We start from the raw sequence: 12,294 nt of genomic DNA, 5'->3' as shown, positions 1-12,294 counted from the left end.
GCTTCCAAAGAACCTCAGGCACACAATTAATTGCTGAGACCAGGAAGCGTAGGATGATTCATGAAAATAGCTGTTAGTGTTACCCAAGACTGTCATGACCTATCCTATCTGCTTGCTTGCAACTGCACAGCTCCAGACACTGTCTGGACACCACGGAACAAAAATTTTCTGGAGAAACAGCACTTGCACTAATGCCACAATCCACCATTTGCACTAATGTCATAAGATGACTGAAAAACTCCAAAATAGAATGGAAGTGCACTTTGTGTGGGCTTCATGGGCAAACTGTGTTCACTAGTTCCACAAGTTTGCTTAAGAACATAAATAGAATAAACTGAGAAGTCTTCTTTGTGATATGAACCAAAGTAGATTTTAGTGGGAAAACAGATCTTTCTGCCCTGCACAAGGGACCTGAACAATGTTTTAACATTCATAATTATTTTCACATAAGAATTCCCATTTAGAGGTTTCCAGTTTATGGTGACTTATTTCAAGTTAATAAGCAGCAGGGCATTTAAATAAAACATAATACAGAGCCTTGTGAAGTAAAGCTGCTAATCTGATTTAGATTGTTTCATTTCCAGCTCCACAACTCTCAAGTTTCCAGTCAGAAAAGGCTGTGTGTGCGTAAGTTCCTCAAGGTACTTTTGTTGTCAGAAATTTGTATCAACAGCACTGATGCAAAGAGCCCACTGACACTCCAATAACGCAAAGTACACATGAAATAAAGCAGATTTAAAAACCATCAAGACAATGCATTTTTCTCATTTATTCAAATCTTCTGCAGGAAGTAAACACTGAAAGATTTAAAAAAACTTCACACTGCAGTATGTACAGTTTTGTGACATCACATGAGGAAATTAATTTCTAATAAAAAAAATGAGACCAGTTAAATTACTGAAGACACATCACAATAAAACTGGTTGTGGTAAAATCCCAAATTCTTATGTATGGCAATGAAAATCAGTACTCCTTTGTTTTACAGGGATGGAATAGTCCTGGTACAATATTTCAATTATGCAAAATGGAGTCCTGAACTCACATGACTTATTATAGTTGCATGAGCACTTCATGTTTTAAAAGTAGGTTTGCATTTTTTTTTTTTTCCAGACCCTTTTGAATTAAAGCACATTCTTTCACAAAGCTAAAATACCACAGCAGAAGTCATGTCCAGAAGTGGAATACTGTTGTGTTTTGAACTGACCTGACTTGTTAAGACATTTTTTTTTTGCCAACGCACAGATGCACAGGGTCCCCCATGCACTTTTCATGCAGCAGGTAATCACAACTTTAAATAAAAGATTTTTTTCTATACATTCTTCCAGACTTGCAACTGTATACATACATGCAAAAGTTTTTAAACCTATGTGATCATATTTACACTTATACATGGAATATACATAACAAAAAAGATTAAAAGGTTTTTTTTTCCTTTGCATTAGAACAATACAAAATATGTATTTTTCATTAAGGAAACCACTATTTACATCACCTTTTAAAAACCAATTTCAACATATTATAGGCGTAACAAGTCAAGATATTTACATTATATATAAATATATATATATAATATATACTTACCAGTTTACTCCTCTGTAAGATGTGGCAGAGAACAAACTGGTAATATCATGTCACTGACGTCAATGAGAGCTGTAATACTTTCACCAACATTTAACAGGGAAAATTTAAACCACTCACTTCTTTCTTTTTAAAAACCTTTGTAAATTAAAAATTTAAAAACATCACTAAGAGTAAATGGCTACGAAAAGTAAAAGTTATGGCTGAATTCCCTTTTTCTCAAACTGAGCTGCCCAGCTATGTGGTACCAGCAGAGAAGCCCTCCAGCTCTCCACCTTTGATTCTGTGGTCATGCATCACCCACCATCATTTTCTCAAGCTCTGGCAGAGGAGACACTAGAAACCTGGATATCTGAGTCCCAGACACTTCCCTCTGGAAAGAAAAGGCATAACTGCATGGCAATTCCAAGTCAATCTCCAAATCCGGTGGGTTTGGACACTCCGCCAGGCACTCTACAACCCAGCTGCTGCAGCCCCAGCCCCTCCCAGCTAAGTGGGGCCAAAGTTAATTCAGGTTAAAGTTCCAAGGGGCTGCAACTGCATCTCTAAGTGTGGTATAGATACAATTCCCTAACTCACTTCCTCACTGCTCTGAGAGCTGGAGGCAGCCTTCCCCCAGCAGTTTCAGCTGGCTGTAACTGGGATGCGCTCTCCCCTCCCTCCCTGCTCCTTTGAGGGCGAGATCACACACCAGCACCCATTGATCCTGCACCACTCTGCCCGTACAGCTGCTGCTGCCGAGATCTGCCAAGACCCCATTCTGCTTCCAATTATAGTCTAAAGGCCTAGAGGAGACAGGAGTTGCTGCGAGTACCGAGTGCTTACTCAAGAGATGACCTTGGTTTGCAATCCATCTACAGGGACTGGTGGAAATCAGGGATCTTAGAGCTGCTTGGAAAAACGTGGCTAGCCCTACCAGTCTCTCCTGGGGCAACAAAACCAGCTCCCACACCCCTCTTTTCTGATGGAAAAGTCCCCAAGGAAAAAAATAGCAACTCCTTTTTACTCACCCATGCTACAAGACAAAAAAAAAAAAAAAAATCATTAAAGAGCCTTTGGTCCTAAGGTGTCAATGCTGTAAATGTGGATGGGGTAGATTCAAAGAAGACCTCTCTTCCCCAGGGAGGGGGTAACACCAGTGATACTGGAGAATTCCATACAGGAGACAGCTGCTCTCTTAGCAGCTGAATGCGCATTCCCTTGGCACATCCTGCCCTCTCTCAAGGGCCTCAGCCTTGTTACCTGCTGAGATCACAATGTCTACGAGAGATAAGATTCTTCCATGAACATCGTGTCCCAAACTTAAAACCTTGTATATTAGAGTTTACTGACGTCTGTGAGAATGGCAATACCCTTTCATTGACATGAACTAAAAAGAAAGCTGAATCCTTAACTGGTCAAACTGTTAACGTTTTAACTTAATTGTTTTATAAAACTTTCAAAACTAAATGTTTAAAAGTATATATTATAACAAAAGACTACCCTAGAATAAATACAAAGAACAGCACATTGCTTGATTCCAATACTATTTTTTGTTAGGGTCAGTATCTCTTCCCCACACTTCATCTCAACTTAATTTTGGAGAAGTTTTTTCAGCCAGGTAATTCCACATCCTCTCATGCCGCATTTTTCTGTGGAGCTCTTCAAGCAAATTATAGCCCTGTATTTAGCCTGGGGACCATCTATTATTCTATATTGTATAATTTTCCTACCTATATACACATTTTTTTCAAGAAAAATAATCAATTAAGACTTTAAAAGACATTTAATGGATGGAACAAATACCATCTTTTTAATATTTCTGCTGGGATGACTCATATAAAAAAAATTCAGTTCCACTGTCAATCCAAAATATACTTTATCTCATTAATGATTATTCTATGAGACATCTGAATTGTCATTGGGCCACTTATAAATGCAGTATTAAAGACAAACAAAATTTTATTTTTATATTATACTTCAGACAATGATATTTAAAATGATATTAGATTTGTGTGAAGGTTTTAAAATATAAATCTTCTTTGTACAGCCCATTAATATATTATGCTTCACCGAAATAACATAAAAATATATCTTTAAATTGCTCTGTTCTTTCTCATAAAAACCAGGGGGAATGTTTTATACCAGATACTGTCAAATATTTGTGTTCCCTAAAAGAAGGTATTCCCCCAGAGCGGGGCAAAACAGAATAGTGGTGCATTTTCCAGCTGTCAGACGGGAGAAGTCCCTTTCAGTAGGAACTGCACTGGAAAGAGAACTGATCTTGGGCTGGGGACAGGGACAAGAGGGGGACAACAGCTTGCTCTGCCTCAGCAAGCCAGGAGCCTGGGAAAAGGATCTCTGAAACCAAACCAGACAGAAAAGGGCAAAACGCCCTGTCACTCCTGTCTGCTATGCAGACATGAGATGGACAGAAACAGCGGTTTTGTCATGTCATCGGCTCGCAATGGTGAAAACAGACAAAATTAAACCAGAGTGTAGCTTTCATTAACTGTGCAAGCCAACTGCCTAGCTGCTTGCTGATGGCAAAGAGGATTATCAGTGAAATCAAGAAGCCACAGAGAATTTTTTTTTTATGGGAGTAAAAAGTTCAGCAAAACTTCTGCTTGCCAATAATTCATATAATTTAGATGAACTGGATCCTCTTCTTCCCCCCAGAGAAATAAGGGCTGCAAATGGAGTTAACACTGACAGTGCTAACGGCAAAGCAGAGCCATGCGACTCTTCCCCAGCCAGCAATTCTTTTAAGGTGTCTCAGCTCTGACTGCAATTTTCAGTTCCTCCCATCTCAGGCTGATATTGCCAGATGTCACAAATCACGGCACAGGTGGGGATTGAGGAAAAGGGCAGGGAAGGATTTTTCAGATATATCCCACTATCCATTACGGAACATGACAAAACCACAGTTTTATCCTCAGTGCTACCTGGAAAATTATTCTAAAGCCAGGTTTTCTGCAGTGAAAGGGTAGTGCATTAAACCATGGATCAGCTGTTCAGAGAGTAATAAATATTGGCAGATCACAGATTCTTTTCCCTGGTTGTAGGAAGAGGCCAACACATTTTTCATAAAAATCGTATTCCATCTTTGAGTGAAAGTCTGATGTGGTGCTTTAGTGCAGCTGGTATTCCTCCACAGGGAAGCAGGATGGTGCTGAACAGAGAACTCTGCTCATCCCCTTTTCAAGCTTTCTAGCATTTCCCTCACTGAATATATGTAGTAAGCCTTCTCAATCACACTGCTCCAAGAGGCATTTTGGCTTTCCCCTTTTAGGCAGGGAAGTGACAGGAATGTGCTGACAAAAGGACTCATGCGGTACTTGCAAGGCCTATGAAAATCTGCCTTTTTTATAAAAACCTAGAAAAACCCCTTAATTCTAACTAGTAACTCATAGCTATGGCTAAGAATTCTGAGGAAGGCATTTGTTGAGAGCAGGGCAAGGAAGAAAAATAGCTTTTACACCACTATTCTGGCAGGACCACAAACAAGATTTAAAAATAACAATACAAATTTTGGAAGCACTAAAAAATACATTTCAGTGCACTTCAATTATTAACACTGACGCAGGTTTTCCAATATGATGAGCTAATACCTTGGACGGACTGCTCCATTTCTTAAAAGTTATTCTTAAAATTTCACAAAACATATTAAAACATTTAAAAAAAAAAAAAAAAAGTACACCGTCTCTATGCTCAGGCTTCAAAAAAATAAGGATTATTTTACAGGGAGGGAGGAAACGCAGCATTACCACCACCTAGGCTGTACGCTTACACTTTATGTTATACCAAAAGCTTGCAGATCCAAATAAGACTCTGATCAAAGAGTACTCATAACTTAATCTGATACATACAGAAACGTCTTGTACAAATTACAACCCTTCTAGTTTCCTTGTGACAATCTACTGTAAAGCAAATTTTATCTACATGTATTTTAAATAACATCACCAGAAAAATAAAAAGTTTGTCAAATGAAAACATGTTTCAATTAGACCATGCTTTTTTTTTTTTTAAATCATGCTCAATTTATACAGTAGTCAAGTTCATACTAATTTTTCTTTTCTTTTTTTTTTTTTTTTTTAAACAAAGATTCAAAACCGCTGACTGTAAACTCACTGAGGAGGCTGCAGTTTATTCTGGCTCTTTTTTGATTGTTCGCACTTTTTCCAAAAGTCCGTGCACTTCTCCATTCACACCACCATGCTGATGAGAGGTGTTACTCCCCATATGGCTGTTGTAAGGGCTTCTTAAGTTACTAAAAGGAGTTTTAAGCTCTGCGTCAGATGTCAACTCCTCTTTGATTGTAACTCGAGTTGAACTCTCGGTAAGTGAAGGTTCATTCCAAATTTCTTTGTCATGTGCTTCTTGGCTGCTGAGAGAGTTGCCGCCTTTCTGTAACATGTAGTACAATATTGGATTGGTTTTGGTCAGTCTCGGAGAGTCTTTCTCATAATCACTCTTGTCCATGCCCGTGATCACCCATCTGATGGGCCCCTTCTCACTGGGCATGGAACACATGCTAAACTGGTCGGACTCCAGTCTGGACACTGTACTCCCCAAATGTTCAGGGAAGGGGGAGCTGGCTGGACTTTTTACTGCTACAGGATACTGAAATGTTCTGTGATCTACACAATTGTTCTGCTGCACAGGGCTTCCCACCAATGATCTTACTGAAGAAATGGTGAATTCAGGTTTATTGACTGTTGCACTGCTTTTGTTTCCTTTTTTCTTGCCCTCTGTTAGTATGTTATTCCTATGTTGTGACAGATCTCTCTCACAGTTTTCTGAGAGAAGCAGCTGTTTCAACACATTAAAGCCTTTACTGTCTCTAGACCAACTCCTATTTTCAGTTTCACTATTTGAACCATGACTTACAGCATATTTAAATTCAGCATCACTTCTGCCGAATTTCAGTTCTTGCTGGTTAAGCAAAGGCCCGTACAGCGCCTCGGTAGGAGAAGCGTGATTGTTTCCAGCATCAGACACATTACTTTTCATCTTTTTTAATGGGCTTTCCAAAGGCTCAGCATGAAGCTTCCTCTTCTTCGGTACTGTGCAAAGACTCTTCGATTCAAGGTGTGTCAGCTCGTTGTTTCGATGACTCCTGTCCGGCTCATCTGCAGGGTAATTGTCTTGATTCTGTCTCAGCAACCTACTTAGCAGGCCATTTTTGGAAAAAGAGAAATCTTGAGGTGAAAGAGGCTCAGATTTCACCTCCTCGGATGCTGGAGAAGCAGCTGTGTTTCTCTGCAGTGAATGAACAAACCCTTGGAATTTGTTACCCTTGCATTCTCTTACTTGTTGTGCATTTGAATTATAAGGAACATTTGATTCGTCAGATGGTTCAGTTTTTATTTTCACCGTCAATATTTGTTCATTCAAAGCCTTATCTGTCTGTTCTTGAGAACTTTCATCTCTTAAAAGCATCCTCTCTTTCTTTTCACTTTTACCTTTATTGGGAGTTCCCAGAAGCAGCTGAAGGACAGTGCGCCTTTCAAGGAGATTTTCTATTTCCGAACCTGGAAGTCCTTGTTCAGCGGATGTGGGCTGACAACTGAATATTTTGTTATTTTCTTCATGCATACTCAATTTATTTGTAAGCAGAGGACTGTTCAATCTATCAATCAAGCCCACAGGTTTATCCATGTTCCCTGCCAGCAGCTGTTTGCTAGCTCTTTGTTCCTCGCTTGACATGGAATTCTGCATGCCGCACTGAGCCAGGTTCTGCAGCAGCTTGCTGGCACTGAACGCCGAGGAGTTCTGGGGACTATCGGTCCTGCTCAGCTTAGCTCCTTGAATTTCTTTGCTTTTGGACAGGTCTATCAAGTGTTTAGATGCGGAATTCATCAGTCTGTCGGGCTGGATGCTGCAGGCATAGGGTGGCGAGCTCCGCTTGACAGCCAGCGACTGGTGCGAGAGATTTATAGGAGAGTCTGCTTTTGTAGAAGCCAGCAAGGGTGGAGTGCTTAACGGAGTCATTCGGTTGGCACTGGGACTGTCACTAACAGGAGTCCTTTTCCCAGTCTGTACACTGAATTTTCCCACATCAGCTGTACTGTGTGGTCCCTGAGGATCATTACTCTTGTCTGCCTGTTCTTCACTCTTATGCCCAAGTAACAGCTGAAGCAGCGTTACTTTCTGGTGGGGATTCAGCTTAGAAGCTTTTGGAGTGTCTTTCTCTTCCTTGATCTCTGGACAGGAAACTTTTGGATCCCAGTTACGAAGTAAGGACTGAGTCAGGTTATCCAGTGATGCAGGTGGACCTGCATCTGGTTTATCTGTTCTCTGTTTAAAGGATAGGTCTATGGGAAGACAGTTAGAATGGGAGCTTTCATCATCACTGCTGTCTTCTGTAAAACTGGGATTGTTGTCTGAATACTCATCAACAGTTGTTGGCGTGCTGCTGTCCTCAAAAATGCTGGCTCTCTCACTCAGCTCACGCCCTTTCACGTGCTTGGTGGTATTCTGGCTTTTCAGCAGATGTAATAGCAAACTGTTGCTGGGAGAGGTTTTCACGTTACTCCTTTCCACAGAACTTTTGTATCCCACGGTTTTGGGAGGTGAGTGCATGATTCCCACTGAACTCTGAAATGGTGCCATACTGCCTTTGCTAGCAACTGTTTTGGGGGATGAACCTGCTTGACCATTGAGATGGTTTGTCATTCCTTTGGCCAAACCGAACTGGCCTATGTCCTTCTGAGCACTTTCTTGTAATCTGGCCATTGCTGCAAGTCTCTCGCTTGCAATCTGATTGGCATTTTGTGCTTTTAAAGCATGTTCCCTGGAGTACTGCTGCAAGTGGGCTTCACTGGAAAGGAGCAAAGCCAGCTGGCTGCATGCTACGCTGGGCTTGGGCGAGGCAGCAGGACTGGATCGTTTCTCTACCATGCTTGCAACAGCTTGTAATCTTGCAGCACACGACAGGGGCTCATTCATCACCTTCGGGCCGCTCTGCACCGCATGAGGAGATTCTATAAACCTCTCTTTGGGCAGGTTCTTAGTGATGTCAGGCAGGCTGCTGTCCAGCTTTTGATCTTTTGCTTTGCTCTTCTTCAGCAGAGTCTTCAGGTGGCTGGATGCAACACCATAGCACCTTAAATCTTTCTCCACTTGTAAAGAATCATGGCTAAGAGAATACCCCTGCTCCTTAAGGCTCTGTCTAATCTGCTGTGACAGAGCAACACTCTGCAGCCTAGAGCTGAATGACTGAAGCAAAGAGGCAAGTAATGTGCTATCCTGTTTGCCTTTAGGCACATTTTCAACCATGCCAGCCAACAAAGCTTCCTTTTTTCCATCTAAATCCACAATGGAATCAGACAACCGCCTTCTCTTTGCTGCATTCCAGTCTTCTGAAGACTGCAACAGTCTTGCTTTTTTGAGGTGCAGCATGCCGGATCCCCGATATGTACTTGTGTTAAGAGTTGGACCATTACTCTGACAGCTGGGAAATATATTTCCAGAAATCTTAAAGTTTTGATCCTCCCCACTATGCCCAGTGGACTTTTTGTCAACTGTAGTACCTGAGCCTCCTGCTGCTTGATGCATTAGTAATCCTTCTAGGTAAGTTAGAACAACAGAATCCTGGTGCATCTCAGAGCCAAGCTCTTCTCCATGAGTCATGTTCAATAAAAGTTTCTAAAAAGGCTCTGTTTCTGTTCACTTCAAAGACTAGTTTTGCTCAATCAAGATGCAGAGTTAATAACAGGTAGATGCCTACAGTGTTTTCTTAGAGACTTTCAGAAACAATAGAAAATATAATATCCTAGGCAGGCTTCTCCCAGTGTACACTGTTTGATGAGCCAGGTTTCCAACCATAGCAATCAGCTGATATCGAGGATATTTATGGACGACGTCTAAGAGGATTACTCAAAACATGGTTTCACAGAAAAAAAGTTCCATGAAATATTTGCTGCCTTCTTTCTTCAGGATGCCAGCTTGCTTTTCTTCCTTTTCCATTTCCACCAAGCACATACAATTCCTAAGTCAGAAACACAAAACAAAAAACAGAAAGAAAATATTTAGGATTAAGCTATAATTGCATAAGATATTTTTCCCTTAAAAAAAAAAAAATCCAAATCCAACCCCCCATGCACTGTCTTAGGCAGAAATTCAGGATACATAAACAACACACACATCCCTAAAGAAACTAAAAATCAAATAAAGGACAAAATATATGGCATCCAGTTTAAAGAACTTCATGAAAACAATTCTGAGACAAAGTTTTATACAAAAAATAAGCTTATTTATCGTAAGCACAGCTACTACAAGCATTTACTGAATTTCACCATTTTGCAGCTAAAAATAAAGAATAGCAAACCTGAAAGGAAAATCTTGAATCACTCTAAACACAGCTTAAAAAAAAAAAATAATCCATTGAATTTTACTTTACTGTTGCACGAACTTTTCTTCTGGAAATGTAAATACACAGGACATGCAGCCTATCACTCTTTAATAGGAAAAGGCAGGCCTAAAGTCAATGCTTAGTTTCACACTGCATATGTTTTAAAATAACAGAAGAGACAGTATCATATTTGTGAGTACATTTTTGTTTGGCAGGTGGATGATATTGCTGAAAGCAGAAACAAAGTTGTTTGTGCTGCCCAGGACTAAGCACCAACACAAAATCCAAGTACGGTAACACAACAGGAGCGAAATCTGTTGTTCTTACAACACCCAAACACCACAAGTTATTAGAACAATCATGTGATAAGAGTGGGGAAAAGGTTGCTTATGCTCCTGATGCAACACAAATCCTGGCATCAAAATCCTCCCTTCCCTGGAGGACTTTCATCTTTGCATTCTTTCTGTAATGAAACAAATGATGGCAAAACCAAACCAAACCAGTTCTTCCCTGAAGTCTTGTTATTCTTCAAGAGTGTGTAATATCTCTACTAAATACTTCTTTGGATGGGGCAGTGTGGAATAAAAAGCTGTTTTAAAATGCACAGCAATGGCGCTTACGCTGGATCTTCTCTTCAGTTTCACTTATAGGGCAGCACAAACACTTCAGTCACCACAGCTCAATAATGAGACCCTTACATCACACACGCATCCTCCTTCACTCATTCAGTACTAAACTGGCGTAAATACTCAACATGAGCAAAGGTAAGCGTCATTCTGCATACTGAACTCTGCAATTTGCTTTTATGGGCTAGAACTCCATTGAAAACTTGTATTTACAAGTTTAAAAGGAATGTACACAGATGAAATCCTTGCCTCCTCCAAGTGAATGAATATTTTATGATTGATTTCCCAGAGGCAAGTTTTTAATTCAAAACCTACAGGCAACTAGAAGTCAGAAAATAATCAGATCTTAAAAATGTAAAGAATAAGAACTACTAAAATAGCTGTAATGTTAACCGTCCTTAATCTCCCAGGGCAAATATTCCCTTATTTGGTTTTAAGTCATCTAGAAAATCTCTAAAAATTGAGCTATCTTAAAAAAAAAAAAAAAAAAAACCTGCCCAAAACAAACCCAAACAAAAAAATCTAACCAGCAATGCACTGCAGTGTAAATGTGTATATCCATCCATTTGAATATCAAATGCAAAGCTGTCAGCTACTACTAAAGTCTCAGTGCTTGTCTCAGAAATACATGTCCACATTAACCAGCACTTACATAATTACCTGTAGAAGACACGACGTTCCTTCAAACATTAAACAACTTAAATGTGGATTCAGCTAACTGAAAATTACTGATCATCTTACTGTTCCTTCTAAAACTTCTGTACTGCTGGGTGGGCTTTTGCAGTTTCAACCCCAAAACAGAATAAAAAAAATCACAAATAACAAATCCCTAAAAAAAACTCCAAACAAGATTTCCAATGAAAGCATCAAATATCCAGCAACAGTAACAGCAATACAATTAGACTAATTTCCTCAAATATTTGGGAATGTACTTTATCTAGAGAATATATTTCTCCAGCTTCCAAAAGTAAATTGTTTATCTACAACCAAATTTTCATGTTTCAAACGGTAATGAAGCTGACTGTGTGCTGCTATTAACATGGAACAAGTAGCACTGATATGCTCTGTACTACATTCAGGACAACAAAATTGAAATTCTGTCAGGATTTCTGACTATCTGGTAAAAGTAAGGCTTGCAGGTCACCTTAAAAGTAGAGTCTCAAACAAATGCACCGTTAAGCCAATATTCAGTACAACTTTACTCATTATAGGTAATTCAAAAAAGAAAATGCATTTATGCAGATCTCTCAGGTACTCCAAAAGCTTCTTGCAGGAGATGACGCTTGTAGCCAGTAGAGTTTAGAAACAAAAACTATTCTAAGAAGTGTTTTGCCAACTTTTTCATTTTTCATTTTTTTTTAATTACCCGGTGCTAGGGAAATACTGATAAATTTAGTGAAATCGGGTTGCTGCTAAGAAGCTTCTTTGAAGAGAATGAAATCTGGAAAGCACTTAACACATTAGAACAGGATATCAGCTATCCTTTTAAAAAGCCTCTTTTGATCTAGTGCTGTAACAGAGTTGAAATCTCACATGACAATGTCCATCCGAGGTGTAGTCATGCCAAATCCAAACCAGCTTTGGAAATTAATGGTCAGCAGGACACTAAGGCAACCATTCAGCTGCCTTCTAAATACATACACACTGTATAAAAGAACTTCTCAGGATCCACTGAAATGTTAATATTTTCCCTTGAAATTAAATATTTAGGAAATTACTAGAGCAGTGGTAAGGAGAAAAAAAGAGGGGAAAAAC

General features: G+C 39.7%; 1 protein-coding gene across 5 annotated transcripts in view; it reads right to left on the bottom strand.

Annotated features, from left to right (window-relative positions):
• Positions 1–749: 749 nt before the first annotated feature.
• Positions 750–12,294, bottom strand: part of NRIP1 (nuclear receptor interacting protein 1) — a 138,551-nt gene continuing 127,006 nt past the window's right edge. For all 5 annotated transcript variants that reach the window (XM_040054660.2, XM_040054661.2, XM_040054657.2 and 2 more), the window contains one exon: positions 750–9,550. In XM_040054660.2, the coding sequence (XP_039910594.1) occupies positions 5,704–9,192 (3,489 nt within the window). In that variant the 5' untranslated portion in view covers positions 9,193–9,550 and the 3' untranslated portion in view covers positions 750–5,703. The remainder of the gene's footprint in view (positions 9,551–12,294) is intronic.

Source organism: Hirundo rustica, chromosome 2, assembly GCF_015227805.2.
Source record: "Hirundo rustica isolate bHirRus1 chromosome 2, bHirRus1.pri.v3, whole genome shotgun sequence".
Lineage (NCBI taxonomy): Eukaryota > Metazoa > Chordata > Aves > Passeriformes > Hirundinidae > Hirundo > Hirundo rustica.
This window is presented reverse-complemented; position numbering and strand designations above follow the sequence as displayed.